Genomic DNA, 18924 nt, shown 5'->3' on the forward strand with positions numbered 1-18924 from the left:
TAAACTGTTCCTCTTGACACAGCCCTCAAATGAAAAGCTACAATCTGTTTGGCAGACATTCATATACCGACAAAGGCTCCGATCTTGCTAACAAAACTAAACTGAACAACATGAATGAACGGAAAAGATCAATACCGTGACGTGCCGTACTGTGATAAGTATTTGATACGCGTAACATTGGTGCTTACGCACTTGAAAATTGTCTAGGAATTTCTCTATCTTTCCCGTGTTGCTGCCGCAGACTACATTGGTACACTTTCTCTGATAGAAATCACGGGATAGAGTTAATGATTAATACCTGACATTAAATTTAAAAAATACCTATATGCTTCGCGAACTCCGCCAAATATGGTCCCAACTATGGCTTCAAAAAGGGTAGAAACCCTTGTTGAAGAAACGCTCCTTTTTACTAAAACTTTGTTTTTGTAAAGTTTTCTATATTTATAGACCCGTGCTAGGATTCCGTATGGCGTACGTTCCATGGATAAACAGACTTGGGCTGACCACCCATTGGCTATTATTGCGTGAGTGATAGATGCAAGGTACCCTGTATATAATAATACTCTATGATGCAAAGCTACCATGTCGCTTAAGCTAAGCAGTTTTTTCCGGTGCCACTTGAACGTCCAATTTCTTGTTTGAGTGACCAACGATAAATACTAATAACGAAAAATAAAAATAGTGTAATATCACTCATAAAAAATAAACACTGGATGATATTTTATATTCTTCTAAAACCTTTCAGACAAAATTAATAATGTTATTAATAGAAAATTGATGATACAAAAAATGTAATTCCAAAAAAGGCTGTGACCTTTTGTTCCTTCGGTTTTGTGACCTTAGCTCCGCCTGGAGCTCCCGTGACGTCACTACGTGACCTTATATGTAAAGGATCTTCTGAGTATTTGTAACTGAGCCATCTGAAGTTATTTTTGGAAAGAAGGTCAAATGTGGATGTAGGTGGATGTCTACAGAAAGGAATATTTTCGGTTAGATTAATTTTAAATACCGATCTCCGCGGGGTGTAGGTTTTAGCCCAAATCAAAGTCGCGTCTGTATTCGTGCACATCGAGTGAATCGTCATTGTTTGGCGAGTTACTCGGCGAATTGTTCGCGAGAATCAATGTTGCATGAGCATTGAAGAATGACATTAGCTCGTTGCCAAAACAAACACCGCAGACGAACAATCTAGAATAGGCCTGACGCATATCCTATTTTTTTTTAATAAATAGCATATTATACTACATTTTTCTAGTCCCACGGGAAAGCCCCGGGTCGTAACTGAAAGGGTAAGACTATTCCAGTCACTCCAAATAGTCAGAATCGAATGTACTTACCGACTTGGCGAATAACAGCTAACATAGACTTAAAATAATAGAAATCCTCTCAAACCTGTTGCATTGTTATCAGGAAGCACAACCAGTCGAATATAAAGAAAATACGGTAAATTTGGGTCTAATTTCCAGATATCATTTATATTATATCTGCTGATTATACCCCCTCTATAAACGAGCTGCAATTATTAGATTAACAGTTGAACTTAATTTCACGAAAAAAATATGACGTCACTATCGTTCACTTTGTCAAAAAGTTTTCAAATCTAAGATTTTTTTCGACCGTTTGATCATAATGATTCATATAAAACTTACAACATTCATGTCAATCACTGTTTGCGTCTTCGTTTATTAAATTTTATACAAAAACTTAAACTTCTAACTTAAATTTTTCACAAGACAGACAGACGGACAGAAAGACAGAAATTGTTAAAAATGTAAATAACTGTTTTTGTTATAAGTCCCATATAACATAATATACCTCCTATGTGCAGTTAGTAACAAGCTATTTTGACATTTCTTTTTTTATTATAATATAGAAGTAGCAGACGAGCAGGCAGTCCATCTGATGGTAAGTGGCTACTGCCGCCTATGGACACCTGTAATCTTTACTTTACCTGTAATTACCACAGCCTTCAAAACGGCACAGCAACGCCTAACACAGCTGTTATTAGGCCGAAATAGGACATTAAAAACAGATACTTTAATTTAATTTTATTTGTATAGATATAGTATAGGTACATGACATTTAATATGCGACATCTGTCCACAATAACACGGTCGCTTAGCAGAGCTCATCCAGAGCGTATCTATAAGTCTATGATAGCTGGGCACTTGGCCAAACCGGTCTGGCGCCATGCAAAATACGCGCGGAAGTTCCTTAACCCCCGCACGTCATCGCTGGACAGAGCTAAATACTCTCCACTTTGTTGTTACGTGATTTCTGTTTACGCGTGACGGGTTACGCTGTTTTTTTTTTAATTCAGAGTTCGGACCTGCCCTATGATTTGAATTTACTAGATTAATAGACTGCCAATACGTCACCCGTTCTAAAATATATATAAACGAATGCAAATATCATTAATCGCTAATGTATTTCTTTTTCTAAAACAGGTGCAGATAATTTTGATGAAACGCACAAAGCTAGAATCAGCGCCTCTAGCGGATCATTTAGGAAACTAAAACCGAGGGAAAAATTCTAACACTACATTTTTAAGACAGAAACAAATAAGATAAGCCGATCACGTGATAATATAAAATTAACGTAGCCTAGATATTTGGTAAACTACAATACGTTTCCAGAAAAAGTTGCAAATTATTATTAATGAATCGCATGAACATGTCCCGAGGCATGAAGGTTCAATCAGCGCCTCTAGCGGTTCATTTACGAAACTAAAATCGAAAGTGAATTTCCAGCCCTACTTTTTTGTATGGACAAAAAATTCGTTACAAACTTTTCATTACAACGTCTTAAAACCAGCGCTAATAAAAATGTGTTTTTTATTAGCGCCACACCCTTCAAGTTAAAAATGAAGGTTTAATCGATTCCGCGTTCCAAAACAAAAACATTAATTATACCGTTACAATACAAGTTTAACATGTTTATTGATGAGCCTTATTAAGTTTATAGCCCACTTAAATTAATAATACTGGCATCCTTTACAATGGAATATAATTTATTAATTCTATAATTTATTCTGTGCGGTGAAATCAAACACATACCTATGCTAAACATGTTTGCCTCGCATTATGAAGTATTTTAAACTGTTTTAATACGGATTACAATTCGAAATAGAGAAATACTCTCTCAGTTCCTCGTCGTTTTGTAAAGTATATGAGCAACATACCCAATTTTTTTGGAGATTTTACTGCATTTTTATTATACTTCAATAAAAACAATAATTCCTAATTCCTTAAAAACCTTCGTCAAAATCTCAATTTTTTTTCTTTTATTAATTTAACACATTCAATGGTAATACTGTACAGGTTATCCTGTAGCTATAAGAAAGTACTACTTATTCGCGTTTATAACTAGTTTATATAATAACAACAATTAATTATTTGGCAATGTGTTGAGTAAATGTACGCAATGTGCTTGCAAGGTAAGTACATTAACACTATTGTCACCCGAATATAGACTTTATTACTAGGATAAGACCACTCAAAATGTTCATGCCACACTTATTACAAGTGCGAGATACTATTGAGACAGAAAGATCGACTTTATCAAAGAGCATTTCATTTCATAGTCTATTGTAGATCAACGTAAAAGTAACCTTTACCACGCCCATATACATCATTACGTATACGATACATGACACGAGGAATACGTTCGAGTATTTCAAGAGAGCACGCATCGGCCCATTAGCTCAGTTGGTTAGAGCGTCGTGCTAATAACGCGAAGGTCGCGGGTTCGATCCCCTCATGGGCCAATTATTTTTTGCATATTGCAATTATTTTTTATTTTTTGCATTTTATTTAAATTTAATTTTTTCTACAATAACATTCATATATTTTTTTATTTTTTTGTTATTGCATTATTAAATTTATTACAATATAACAGTTTTGTCAGTAATATTATATATTTTATATAAACACATTACTTTAAGTAAATTATTACTTTATCAGTTGTAAATATTTTAAATAACTGACCAAGTTATTAACATTGAGCCAATTTAATTCATTTGTATATTTTTATGTAAAAATATATATATTTTCAAAAAAGTATACGTTTACATAACGAGCGATGATAAATAAAAATAAATGTCACAAATTGTTTGACAAAAACATTTGCTATTATTTTGCTAAACAATACTTCACGAATCACGATCTATATCTGGCGGAAACCAGTTATATTTGCCCTTTGAATACATTTTACTCACTAGTAGCCATTTATTATAGAACTTTATATCATAAGTAATGGAGTCGCAATTTGGCCAAATAATAAAATATACCTGTGAAAAGATTTGCCCCAATTACGATATTAAAATCGATTAGATTTATTTAGTGCATACAATAATCAACAGTAAATATTTGATCAGCTCATATTACATACACTTCGTGTCGGATCTATTTATTGACTGCAACTTTGTAACATCCGAAAATAATTGCTAAGACTTTCATAAGGGTTTCCATTTTAAAGCTAGTAGAAGTCTTCATGGTCAAATGCTTAGGTTCCATGGCCACCTCTATTTCTGCATGATAATAATAGGTAACACTATTCTCATTTAAAAATGAGAATACTACAGCGTTAATAGAAAAACGTTCTTTAGAAAAGGCAGTAAATTAAGACACTCCGCATTTGTCCTCAGGGACAATAACGCATTCTATCGACTTTTAAGTAGGATTTCTGTCATATTAGAGATCAATCCATCTATGGGCAAACGTGTTCTAGAGACATAGGATGTTTTCTTTTTTGCAACCAAAATCATAATAAAATAATTATCCGACACAAACAGAATAAAGTCCATCTAGTCTAACTAAAGTCATGCCCTTGCATACTTTGTTTTGTTGACAAACCAAACCAATTTTATGATCGACAAACAGGTTCATCTTCATAACAAAGCTGGTTAATTAAAATTCACTTCCATATCGATAGTCTTTCCTGCACCGAATTTATTTTAATATGCGTCGCGTAAGTCTCAAAGTCAAGGTGAGCCGCCCGTGTAATCACATGAACCAGTTTGTAGAGCACACCGGAACTTTGTACCGAATAGTAAAGTTTAATAGCTGTGAAGTTAAGTCGTAATATCGAGTAATATGTATTGTGTTGTACTATGCAAAAGACATGTATCTTTTGTATAGAAGTAGCGAACCAGCAAGCAGTGATTCAATCTACCTGATGGGACTATTGCCACCCTTGACAGTCTGTTATAAACTCCAGATAAATACACCTATCTGAGGTTGGTCACAGAAGTGTTGCTAACCTGAGGGCTAGTTGGAACACCTATGATAAGTATGTCTCACAGGTCTATGTTTGTCTCCCTAACACTGATACACCCTTTAAACCAGAGAACTTCAGTAATCCCAAATAGACATACTGAGATCGGTCTGATGCGTCACTATCCTTTATGACTATGCTCGTTATTAATAATTTATATTTACTGTTATTAAGAGCGTTACTACGCCCGCAGCAACACTGCCCTTAATTTGCATCGCACCACAGAGTTCTACAAACTAGTAATAAGTTAAACAAATATTCAATTTGATAATCATTTATTCGTCACCACAATCAACTATATTTATAACAATAATCAGTATCTACAATAATTACAGAACAGTAAAGCAACGTGTCGATTGCATTTTTCTTTCTTACATTAATTGTAAAATATAAATGCGACATAAAATTAAGATATACGACAGCACATGAAATTAATTTAAAAAATAATATCCTAATATAATTAAATAAACACTTCATTGCACCGCATTCCACTTAATTGGCACATTGTTCTTTTTTGGATTATGTTTTGTAACCATGGTCGTAGGACTCGTTAAGTGGAAATCGGAGTGGAAATCATTTTAGTACCTATTTTGCTAGATATCAAATTTTGTGACCAATCAAAAGTATTCTCTGTATTATTATGAATTTAGAATCAAAGAATCTGTAACAAATATAATACATTGCTCATTCATATAAAGTATTTTTCTAGAAATATTAGTTTCGGACAAGGTTACGCGAATCGCAAATACATAAATATTAAGAACGATACCAAAAATACAATAAACATCGAGTGGGACACTGCAACTTTATTGAGTTCTACCATCAACTGGAAGGCGGTATTTAGAGAAAAAAATAAGAGATTTACAGATCTATAAAAATGATTTATATATTTTATGAAATGTGTAAAATACCAAACAACATTTTCAAATACAGACCATAATTATATTACATTACATATCACAATAGTATTATAGATTTTTTGAGTGCATATTGTATAATTAATTTACATAAATATATATTTTAGTATTCACATTATAACCATTTAATGATTACATGAAACTATAGACGGGGAAAAAAAAGACTCCCATCGGATATTTTTTATATTACAATAATCTCGTATAAATAAATGTAAACTCGCTCCGAAGTGCAGAATTAGTCTAATCTTGGATTGACTTGAATAAGCAACTTATATAATACTAAGAATATTCATAGGCTTTGCATATTTCTCCACCATTTCGCATAGAAGCGTCATGTTGGAAGCTCCTTTCCGGTCGAAGAACAAGAATAACAAAATGAAAGGGAATGGTACTATTTAAGATATTTTACAGGGAAATTTATTCGTATTTTGTACAAATGGACCGAAATTGCTTACTATTGACTTTTATTACACTCAATGGTTGCCTTAACAAATACTAAAATATACACCAATTTACATTTATAAATTTTATTTCGATGTTTTATATAAATGTGTTTCTTAGAAACTCCTGTACATATTTTACAAACTGGTATATTACTGAAAAGCAAAAAAAAAATAGATTTAATGACCAATAATCCATTCTTTAGCTTTGCAAAGAAAATTATTTTTAGTTGATCAAAATAGTTTAGGCTAAAACAGGCTGCGTTATTACGACAAGTCTTTTTAATTCTAAGTTGTGCCGTACAAACTTTGGTTCAATAAATATTATAATTAAAAAATGCACGCTTTCTATTTACGTCTCACTCGTTCTCTGTAATGTATAAGCGAGAAACATAATAATACTAAAGCCACCATTTTTCATAAATATTTTATTTTCCTGAACCAAGTCATACTCCATATTTTAATTCAAAATATTTCAATAGACACTTTAATATTCTTTGAAGCAAGATGCATGACATTTGTAGCACACTCATAAAATAGGAAAAAAATCGTTATAAAAATTTCATTATTTTGTAAGTGTTTGTCAATAATTTTAACTATTAGAGGCGCTGCTGAATGTGCCGTATAGAAATTTTCACGTTGTTTTATTTATGAGATTATGTGCTGAATGTTTGGCACGTACGGTGTTAACGCCAACTACATGAAGCTGCCAATCCTCTTTAATTTACTTAAAACATTATAATCCTAACATATTTTATATTCTATGCATCGTAAAGATACTACATATGCCTAGAATACTGGGTCTTAGGAAAACAATTTAAAAACAGTAATACACGACTGTATTCGTCTTCTCGTCATGAGTATTATATGGATTGATATACAATGCCCTATATACATACTCCCTATAAAAGTTAAGGTCCCTTTCACATTATCTGAGAAGATGTATTTTATAAATTAATAAGTTAAGCCAATATCATATTTTTGTTCGATACATAATCTCTAAGTAGCTTATTTAGGACTTTACTCGGGCACTATGTAAAGAACCTAAAAGTGTAATAATTTACGCTTGTATTATTATAAAATCGAGCCACTATCCACGTTTGATATCTTCTGCAACGCAGCATCTAGACACGTGTAACATCTTAGCGATGCGGGAGCAGTCGCTCTAACTGTCTATGACGAGCCACCGGTGTGTGGTGTTTTCAAACTGCTGTTGTAGCAGCGGCGTTCGAACTCGTAGCTTCACTTCCAAAGATCCGCCTGCAGCTTTTCTGCCGTCCATTAGCTGGAAATTTGGATGAATGTATCATTAATTACGATTCCACTGCAGTGCAACGTAAATAAGAGTTAGTTTACTCATCGCTTTTGATAGTACCGCGGAAAGATTTCCAGCATTCAAGTTTCTTCTTGACTCTAATATCTTCATGACTTTAAATACAGATTAACGTCATCCTCTAACATCCAAAAATCGGTGATGCAAATTAGTAATACTACAATTTAAAAAAAAAACAAAAACTCACAGGAAAAGCTTCGTGCAGCGTGACCTGTGTCTCCAGGGGCGCCAGCTTCACCGTGGCGGCGCCGAGCAGCGTGTCCTTGGAGAACCAGCCGCTGCAACACAACAGCGCGTCACAGCAACAGCTACGACAACACTACCGCTACAACACTACACTACAACACTATACACTACAACAATGGATCCTACTGTATGTATATTCGACGTGTAAAATTTACAGGGACACTGTATGGATGGAAATTTAAAAAGTAACAAAGTAAGTAAAGTATTTAAGTAGTAGGTAGTTAGTAAAAAGTAAAGGTGGAGACGTTATAAATGTTGTTAATTACTTTTACAGTAATACTTAGTCGGCTAAATAATGAAAAAAAAATTATATACGAGTATGTTATATTAATCAATGTATGCCTAGTGGTATCATCCTGGAAAAACGTCGCTGCTTTTTGACAATATCATAGCAATAGAGTGACGTTTAATCCAGAAGATGAATAATAGTATTTTAATTTTAACGAAGTATTATTTATCTATAGTCAGAAGATGCTAGATACTCCTCCCTTCTCAAGGGACGTACCTACTCAACTAACCGTGAAAATTTAATACTAAGGCATTGAGGGACGCAGAGGGCTAACATTGAACGTACTGACTCATGCTTACTTACATTGTATAATAGTGGACGTATGACAGATAAACATACCTAAATATTTAATAGACGATATTTAAATATCTAACAAAGTACTTCTAATGTCTGGGGGTAAACACTTAAAAATACTCACCCTCTGGAGTAAACCTGCAACTTGATAGCGTGTCGTTTGAACACTCGTAGACAAGGCCGGGCAGTGCGGTGTATGGCGAGCGGGAACACCGCGTCGTACTGCGGGCTGTTCGTGTCTTTTACTAAACCCGTACGGTCGGATACGGGCGCGTCCTGGAAACGATATGAACGATATTTGATTATAGAATATAATACAAAATATAATACAGAAATACAGATTAGAGAAAAAAAGTAGAAATTGGAATTCGATATTGGGAAAAATGGTGACAGTGATATTTTTACAAAAAACTGGAAACTAAAATTAACATGACAAAGATGGCTAGTAAATATTACAAGTTGTACAGAAGAATAAAGAATGTAATATTTGGATGACACGATACTATACGTTGTGCCGTGTAATGTCGCATCATTTTGCAATATCTTTTGCTTTGTAATAATTTAACTTCTTACTTATTTTTTTTTATCAAAAACGCCAAAGAAGTATAACTTTTTACATTTGTATTGTAGGTAAATATGAGTACACCTGCCTTTTCTAATACTGAATGTTTTGCAAATTAACTCATATAAGGGACTTAACGTTAACTTACCGGAGGATAAGGGAACTCAAATTTGACGTAGGTATCGACTTCCTTAGGGTTTGGCACGTTGTAGGCGATGCCGCGCACGATTGTCAACTCCAAGTCGTTCTCTTTTAGGTCCGTATTGCATTGCACCACTGAAAACTGTTTGCTCTCGTAGTGAAACTTCGGAGGATTCTGAGTGAGACTGAAAGTATTAACACATTATGTAACAGACATAAACAGTACCTAGGTTAGAGAAATGTTATAAAAAAACATCTGACTCCTTAAAAATATAGGCTCTGTCACTCCCACAATTTAGACGAGGCCAACAACACCTTTTATATTTTATTATCTCACGGATATCCTCTGGATTTTTGTGTACTCTTTGTGTGTCCATGGCATTTAGAGTAGCAGACAAGCATGCAGTCCACCTGATGGTAAGTGGCTACTGCCGCCCATGAACATCTGTAATCAACCCCAGGTAAGATAAGATATTCCTACCTGAGGTCGGCCACATATGCACCGCTACCCCTGAGGACTAAGCTGGAACGCCTCGGAAAAGTCTGTCTCCCTTACCACACCCTTCAAACCGGAACACAGCAGCGCCTAACACTGCTGTTATTAGGTAGAAATAGGTGTGGCGGTGGTGCCGCCGGAGTCGAACCACAAAGGGCTCTACTACCTTTATAAACATATTATTTTGTAGGGCTATGAGCGTAGATAGTGTTGTAAAAAGACTGTCTAATCATTATCTTTACAACATTATAGTAAGGCAGAAGTGGTGCTGTCGCAAATATCATATAAAAAAATATTTTCTTGGTAATTAGTCTTAAATTATTAGACAAGAACTTTATGGATGGGTTTTTAACAACTAAAGATTCCTTCCTCACCTCTTAGCCACCGTAACGACATCCAAGTCCTGCTTCACAGTGACCGCGAGATGCTCGAAGCGGTTGCTCTCGGCCACGTTGCCCATCGCGCGGTAGTGGTCCCGGTTGGTCAGACACAACTTCAGTTGACTCGTGAGTTGACTGTGTAGACGGCTGATCACGTCCTCGTCGTCCAGGGTTATGGATACATCCTCAGGTGGGTCGCAATCCTCCGCTGATACTATGTCGAACCTGTTGGAACAATATATTTTAAAGAACCTAACCTAAACTGTGTACTGAGGGAACAATACAACATAAAGTGTCTAACCCAAACTGTATATTGGAAATTATTTCTGGAAATAGAAAAAATAGATTTATAAATAAAAAATAATAAAGAATATATACGAAAAAATTATAACTTCCGTAAAATCAACATATTTCTTATGTTTTTGCACATAGGTACAAAAAATGTTCGTGAAAATCCATTGCATCTACTCAAATAAAATTATTTAAACTTTTTCCAAAATTATCCATAGGGATAAGCAAAGAATCGTTAAAAAAATTCTTTGTAAATACAGTGACGTCAAGTCACTGTTCTAACACGCAAAAGGTGCCAAGTTCAATAACGGCGAAGTAGATATTTAATTTTCTTTATATTCGTCATCTGAATTATTGCCTTCAGATTTCAAGATAATTTTATATTTGTTTGAATTATTGCTTTATGGACTTCTTAGTCCTGGTCTGGTGGTCTTACAAAATCTGTTTGAACGCGTTATACATTTACAGGATGAACATGTAACTCACGTGTGTTCAATCTGTTTCTTGGCTTGTGGCGGCAGGGGTAAGGATTTGAAATCGACCACGAGCCCTCCTCGAGCCGCCTCTATGACGGAGTCGAAACCCTTTGCAGCGCGAAGGTACTCCTTAGCCTGCTCCATGTTACCTGTTGAAAATAATAGCCCAACGATGATTCTATGAGTAAGGAGCACATGAAAGATTTTCAGAGATGTAGTATATTCTACTCTGGTGCACTTACCGATATCCGGCTTGGGAAAAATTACCAACATTAGCAGTTTGACAGACTATTTTGCATGTCTTTAAGCCTATCCGAAAAATTGAATAAATGATTCTGAAATTTTAGCTGAATTATTTCGGACGAATCCGAGATTGGTTTGGTCTTAAGAGTTTCTTTAAATACATTGGTTTAATATTGACAAATAACGACTAACTCATTTGTCAAATATTAAATTTAATTGTTTGTCTTTCTTACTTGCTGCCTCTGCAACTGTTTATTTTTTCTCTATATTTTAACACCACTCACCAGCCTTCTTAGCCTTCAACGCAGCCTCTCTGAACTCCTTCTGCCTGTGCATCAATAACGCCAACTGCTTCTCATACTTGGTGTTCTTGGGCTTGGCCGCTACAGCTGGAGGCTGCGGCCTGGACGCACTCGGGGTGCTCGGCGCGCTGGGGGGGCTCGGGGATGGCTGGGACTGTGCAAATATAATATTGCTTAACGTAAATAACATTGTCTTTGGTTTTAAATGGCCGTTACCATAATACAGTATAGTATGGTTCATTATAGATCAAAATAATAAGTCCTTTAAAATTTCTGAAACTCAAGTCCTGTGTTAATAATAAATATCCTATTGCATACTAATGCTTATCTACCATTTTAATTTCAAAAGGTTTTAATAAGCGAATTCAAACGGAAGCAATATTGGACATTCTTAAATCACAGTTGAAGATTTTGGAACCATTTCTTACCACGCCCAGAGGTACCACACCCACACCGATTTCCGAGTAATAATAGCAGCATTAAATGCTATCAAATGGTTCGTAAAGTATGGTAAGGTTAAAGCATTTGTGGCTGATCTCAAGTGGGATTCGAATCTTATTTGAGAGTTATTACAGATATCCATGGGCGGCAGGTGCCTCTTACCATCAGGTGGACTACTTACTCATTTGCTACTAGTATTCTTTTTATATAAAAAATATCTAATAACATGAGTCACCCCAGTAGTGGGAAAGGGCGCGAACCCAGCTGGCGTGGGCAGTTCGTCCAGCGGCAAGGGCTTACCCGCCCCGTGCAGCCTTATAGCGTCCTGATACTGCCTTACGATGCGGCCCATTCATTTTATATGGAGTTACTTGCAGATTTCCATGGGTAATCGTAGTCATATATTCTGTAGCTATATTATTAAACAAAGATCAACTACCCAAGTACTCACCCCAGCAGTGGGAAAGGGCGCGAACCCAGCTGGCGTGGGCAACTCGTCCAGCGGCAAGGGTTTAGCCGCCGCGTGTAACCTTATAGCGTCCTGGTACTGCTTCACGATGCGGCCCATCCGCCGCGCCTTGGACGTGTTACCTTCCTCCTTCGCTTTCGACTCTTGCTCCTGTGGATTGAAGAATTACTCGTAATCATGAACAGTTTTTTGAAGGTGCAAAGTTGTTAACGCCAATTTGGTTCGGTTTAAACCACCGTCTATTTCTGGCGTGAAAGTTTTTGCGTTTCGGTAGAATGGTGTGAGTGCTGGCTGACTTACATAAGAGGCGACAATCTTAGACGCCAAAACTTAGACCACCTATTTTTCTGCCTTACATCTGAAGCCATGTGCTGTCATTTTTTGAATAGTATGGTAAGAAAGAGACACAAATATAAGATGTTAAAACTTACTACACACACACACACACACACACACACACACACAATCCACCAATCCCAGATTAGGCTCTAATTCTGTCTGGGACTGACCACAGATGGCAATGGTCAAAACTATCCAATTACTGCTAAATTTTAAATGAATCCCCTATACCTGGAAAGCAGCAAGCCTTTGTTTCAAGGCCTCATCGACAGTGGACGCCGTTATTAGCGCGGGAGCCTCCGCTACCGGTTGTGGTTCTGGTTCTGAAAATAATATTTTATATATTAGTCCTCAAAGACATATGTCTGACTGTATTTGCATTGTATGCTTTGTGAGTGTAACCAGAAATAGTAGCACTAATGTTGAGAAATACGATACTAGCTAGTTTTTGTCTGTATTTTTTTTATCTTTTTACTGAATTGTTTGAATATATCTGTTTGATATTTACAGTTTGTTGTGATACAAACTACCATCCTGTACGGATTCTCTAAGTGATGTTATGGGTGCATTCTCTAAGTGATGTTTTGGTGTACACAGCCAAACGCCCAGATATTTTACAGAAATCTAAATTCATTATTTCCTAAGGACTAAACATAGAACCCTCTGCACCAGTATGTTAACCCCTCTAGTAATGATATACTTATTCGTACTCACCTGCAGAATGCTGTATCTGATCATCGCTCCTCTGCTCAGACTTAAATGCTGCAGCAATTGCCTCTGGAGTGGGCAGCTCGCTGAGGTCCATATCCTGACCAGAGCGATAAGCTTGCACCACAATATCGAACTGCTTCACCACTTTCAAGTATTCCAACGCCATTGCCTTATCACCAGCATGCTTGGAGGCTAGCGCTGCAGCTTTGAACTCTTCCTTCCGTCCTAAAAATAATATTAATAGAAGTTACAGAATTTAACATTTAATGGTCATGTGCCATCAAGAGCAATAATAATGAACAAGTATTGAGGAATGCTGTCTGTGGACAATCAGATGTGCGGCTACCGAAAACTCAAATTCTTAAAATCATAACATCAGCTCAACAATGCTACTACAAGGAAAAATGTGCTGCAAGATGTGTGAGATCTCTACATGCCATGGAGAAGACTTGAGTCTTGTGAAAGTTTACACTTACTTAAAATCATTTGTAGGCCTTGTAACTTTTCCGGATCCAATCCTTGCGACTCTGTCCTAGGTGGTGGCGGCGGCGGATGATCTGGCTCCGGTAAGCTCGGAGGCTCTTCGGGCTCTGGTTCCGGAGCTGAGGGCTCTGGGGAAGCGGGTTCTGGGGCACTTGGGGGTATTGGAGCCGTTCGTCTTGGGGCTATTGGTGGGGGAAGGCTTGGGGTTGTGGGTGGTGGAACGTTCGAGGTGTCGCTGGCCGGCTTCCCGAGGCTCACGGGCGGTGGAATGTCCTCGTCCTTGACCGGCTTGCCCGCCTTCGCCTGTTTGAGCAGGTCGTTGAGCGTCTTCAGACCACGACCGAACCTATTTTAAAAATAAGACGTACGATAACATTTGAAGAAAACTTTAATATCAAAATGAACATAATCATGCTTCAACAATAAAGCAATAACTAACTGCAGTAGAAAAAATATTTTTAAGCGAATACTCAGAATACACAAGTTTTAAAATGTTCTATTGAATACTATAACTGCAAAAAATAGCAACAACTTATACAAAAAATACATTCTATAAATATGCTTAAAAATAAACATATAGATTTAAACATATAAATTTAAACTATAAATGAAAAAACATTTTTAAATACTCCATTGAAATCTATAATTGCAGTCCAGTTATAAAAAAAGCTACTGATTTCATTGTTCCTGTGTAATGTTCAACTGAGTCATCATCTATTTTAGTACCATCAAGTGTTTATTGTGTGGTCAATGAGCACAAGTTACGATACAGACTCCACATAATAAGGATGTGGGATAAACGGCTATCATCACTACATTTTATATTAATCAGGATGAACAATATCACATTCTTAGAAATGTCAAGGTACTAAAATTACTTTGAAGAAAAATAGATGCCGACTAAAACTTTGCTTGTAAATAATTGAATAAGGTAATTAACTCATTAGTTATTTTAGTGATAGTAGTCCTAGTAGTCCAAATTCGTCAATAATCCTCATTAAAAATCTAAAGTTTTTAATTAATATGAATAAGCCTAAATAATTAGAATTACCAAAAAAATCGGTAACATTGGAGAAAAAGCTGTTCCAATGTTTTGTCTTTAAATTTATATATATTAAGTTCATGACTAAATAACTAATCCTATAAATATGCAACTGGTAAATCCAGGCTTCCCAACTTGTAAAGGCCTGAGACAGTCCATATTACTCTAATTGGGTAATGCTTATCTAAAGGGTTCAATGTACCCTATATGCATTGGAAATTTATGTGTAGTTGATAAGGATTGTTTTTGCAACTTTCTGTTATTTATGAAAGGGAAATCATGAAATTTATAAATTGCCAGATAAGCTTTTTTTTTAGAATAATTATCAGATCGGAGCAGCCTGACTTATAAGAAATGATTTATTGTACAATTGTGTTGATTACAAATGATATAGTACTTTAAAACCTTACTGGTATATTATTTGTATTTTATAAATACATACTAACACTTTATTCTAAATTTCATCAACAGCATCATGTAAAACTTAGGTTCAACAATGTTGTATCAAGTTAGAACAAACCAAACACACTCATAAAATTTCATTTAAATAAGTTTGATTTCAAAAGTTTGAGTGAATATAGTGAAATTTAATTTATACATAATTATACACTTGCACACTAAATAGTGGTGGTGATAGCCTAGTGGTTAAGAAACTCAGCCTCTCGATCGAGGGGTCCGAGGTTCAAATCCCAGGCACGCACCTCTGATTTTTCGAAATTATGTGCGTATTAGAAATTAATAATCACTTGCTAAAAACGGTGAAGGAAAACATCGTGAGGAAGCCTGCATATCTAAGAGATTTAGAAAAAAAAAAATCTCAAAGATATGTGAAGTCTACCAATACGCACTTGGCCAGCGCGGTGGACTATGGCCTAATCCTTCTCATTATGAGAGGAGACCCGTGCCCAGCAGTGGGACAATAATGGGTTGATGATGACACTAAATAATATTAGGTGGTATACATATACCAAATATTATTTAGTGTGCAAGTTATTCACAATAGTCATTTATAGAGTATCTATCACTATCAGGGTATTCAGACCATTAGCTAGCTCTGTCACCTACCTTCTAACTTTACTGCTCTCCCCGCTCTCCTTCGCAGCCTTCTCAGCCTGTGTGTAGTTAGTGATCCGGTCCTGCAAGAAGCTGATGATGCTGCTGTCGGCGCTGACGGGCGGCGGGGGCGCCGTGCGGGACACGCGCGCGGGCGGCGGTGGAGCCTCCTCGTCGTCAATCGACAGCTGGCGGAGCTCATTAAGGAGATCGGGATCGTCATCATCACCTAAGGACACAAGATAACTGCATTTACACTGAGATACTACGTAATTGAATATATTAAATAAATGTGAGTCAGTGCACAGTTTTCCAACTATATGTACTTAAATTTTAATAAGTTTAAACATCTCTAGCTAGGGTGAATGAAATGAATTATTCTGATTAAATGAAAAGCTGATACATATTTCTTTTTTTAGCATAATACATAGCTTACTATTCAATATTAGAACGAAATTTACATATCAATTTATTGATCTATAAAATCTCATGAAATATGTATTTAGTCATAAAATACATACCTGAGCCCTCATCATCCGAAGGCACATCTTTTAAGCTTGCTGCTATCATAGCATCGAGATCAGCTGCTGGCACCGGTGCAGGTTTCCGAGGTTTCCGCCTAGCTCCACCCCCACCACTTATTGCAGCTAACTCCGCTTCTAAGTCCGTATCATCATCTGATAGATCCATTGGCTCATCGTCACCATCATCTAAATCTACATCTAGTAGTCCAAACTGAAAAACAAAAAAAAAATTGTTGTTCTATTAAAAAAATTATCAGTATATTACATTTTGTGAACAGTATATTATATTTTGCGGACAACAATGTTGTAAGCATCTATATAATTTGCTGTACAGAAATTATTATTTTGTCTATCAAACCCTAAACCAATAGGAATACAACTAAGCCCAATGTACCCAAGCTCAAAATAGTATATTATCCTAATGTGTCATCCATAAATTATGTCACTCGTCAAAGGGGATGGAGGGGCGCAACGAAGTGTGACATTGTGTAATAAGGGGTTGGGAGGTTTCCTACATTAAGTAATACCACATTTGAAATGTAATATATCTACTTATTTATTACGTGTGGAGATAATTTAAATAGAAATAAAAATAATTTCAAAACTGCTGTTCTAATTGAATAATTTCTAGATGCAAAACATGTAAACACTAGGGAGATTAGGTCTCAACAAAATGAGACCAACTGTGACAAAGACGGAGAAGGGGTCAAAAAATCAAGAAATTTGTATGACGTAATTTGTGGATAGCCCCTAATAGACCCCTATGAATTAGTGATAACAAAATGTACTATTACAGCATAGATTAGTAAAGATACTTCGCCGCCTTGAAATTGAATGAAGCCACAAACGGTTTATTTTAGTAAGTTCTTTTTTGAATCCTTGACAAATAAAAACATTTTTAGAGAAAATTTACGAATAAATAACAAATTTACGTAATAATTACGTAATTTACGAAATAAATAAATAATTATTTCAAATATTTTAGGGACATTTTAGCACGGAGACGTGGCAAAACTTCTTTACGCAACTATTTCAATTCTCAAAACTGGGTACATTTTCTTGTTAGGAGTGAGTAATCTTTACTAATCTATGTATTACAGTAATAAACTTACAATGTATATAGAGATTATTTATGATTTATTTACTAATAAAGACCCTAGTTGCAATGAGGATATTGTACATAACCTTTGACATTCACAGTAACATTAAAATTGTTAACAAGTATGTGTAAGTAGAAAATTCATTTAACATCTAAATTAATGTAAAAAACTCATGAAAAAATATATGAAGACAGTTTTTAAAATATTGTGCACAAAAATTTTATTTCACATCTTAAAATATTGAGTTGCTTAGACTTGCAAAAGTTATTACGTATGTGGATTAGATATTTTCTAACATAATTAGAATTTTCAATTTAAGTACAGACAATACAATCTTAGAGTTTTTTTAACTAGATCTAAATAATCATGTTTTGTATATAAAGTAAAGTAACCCAATTACACCCTTATAATAATCATCTAAATTATTATTTATGCAAAAAACCCATAAATCAGCTGACAGTAACTGAAAATAGCTGAATTATCAGAAGGCTCAAAGACGGTAAGTAACCACCCTCTCCAAAATTCCTTTATGTAAGTACCCAAGGACAGATAGGCATCTAACTTTATATTGTAATCAGAGCAATTAAAAATGAATGAGATCATGTCTATAGACTCATTTTCTGTGCAAACAATGGGTATAATAAAAACTTTCATAGTGTAATCGATGTCTCAGGTTTGTTTTTAAGTTATCAGCTGATCTTAACAAAGTATAATATTTAAGAAAATTAAGTTTTAATACTTTCAATAAATGTATTGGCGGTCAAATACTAATAATAAATAGCTATACGTGAGTTTCGCAAATAATACAATCACAGAAAAATACAAACAGTGACTCACCTGAGACAAATTGGACTTTTTTCCCGGAGTCGGTTTTTTAAACATTATGACATGAGTTTGATACTAACTAATTTAGTAAAATGTGACTAAAATACACTAACGTTTGGAATAAATAAAAAAAACACGTCCTTTGTTCTCTTTTTCTATTTCCGAAAATATTTTATGAGACGAGAACAAACAGTGGACGTACAGAGAGAAAAGAAATGACATAAATAAGGATGACAGATTACAAACATGTAAA

The 18924-nt window shown here is 35.4% G+C and overlaps 1 protein-coding gene and 1 non-coding gene across 3 annotated transcripts; one reads left to right on the plus strand and one right to left on the minus strand.

Annotated features, from left to right (window-relative positions):
- The first annotated feature begins 3692 nt into the window (after positions 1 to 3692).
- TRNAI-AAU (transfer RNA isoleucine (anticodon AAU)) lies at positions 3693 to 3766 on the plus strand. The gene has a single exon. It is a non-coding gene; the product is annotated as a tRNA-Ile (tRNA).
- Positions 3767 to 5532: 1766 nt separating this feature from the next.
- Positions 5533 to 18895, minus strand: l(2)gd1 (lethal (2) giant discs 1). 2 transcript variants are annotated; one of them, XM_073080303.1, is made up of 14 exons: positions 18684 to 18895; positions 16744 to 16957; positions 16235 to 16451; positions 14121 to 14473; positions 13648 to 13869; positions 13165 to 13256; positions 12577 to 12744; positions 11667 to 11838; positions 11150 to 11288; positions 10367 to 10597; positions 9504 to 9681; positions 8918 to 9069; positions 8152 to 8242; positions 5533 to 7916 (listed from the first exon to the last, which is right to left on the minus strand). In XM_073080303.1, exons 1-14 carry the CDS (start codon positions 18726 to 18728, stop codon positions 7797 to 7799), a joined length of 2394 nt encoding a protein of 797 aa, XP_072936404.1. In that variant the 5' UTR covers positions 18729 to 18895; the 3' UTR covers positions 5533 to 7796. The 2 variants fall into 2 exon arrangements, with proteins under 2 accessions (XP_072936404.1, XP_072936403.1); XM_073080302.1 differs by having other exon boundaries at positions 8152 to 8272.
- Positions 18896 to 18924: the final 29 nt, after the last annotated feature.

Source organism: Epargyreus clarus, unplaced genomic scaffold (genome assembly GCF_041222505.1).
Source record: "Epargyreus clarus isolate Ecla_fem2 unplaced genomic scaffold, WU_Ecla_fem_2.2 ptg000015l, whole genome shotgun sequence".
Classification (NCBI taxonomy): domain Eukaryota; kingdom Metazoa; phylum Arthropoda; class Insecta; order Lepidoptera; family Hesperiidae; genus Epargyreus; species Epargyreus clarus.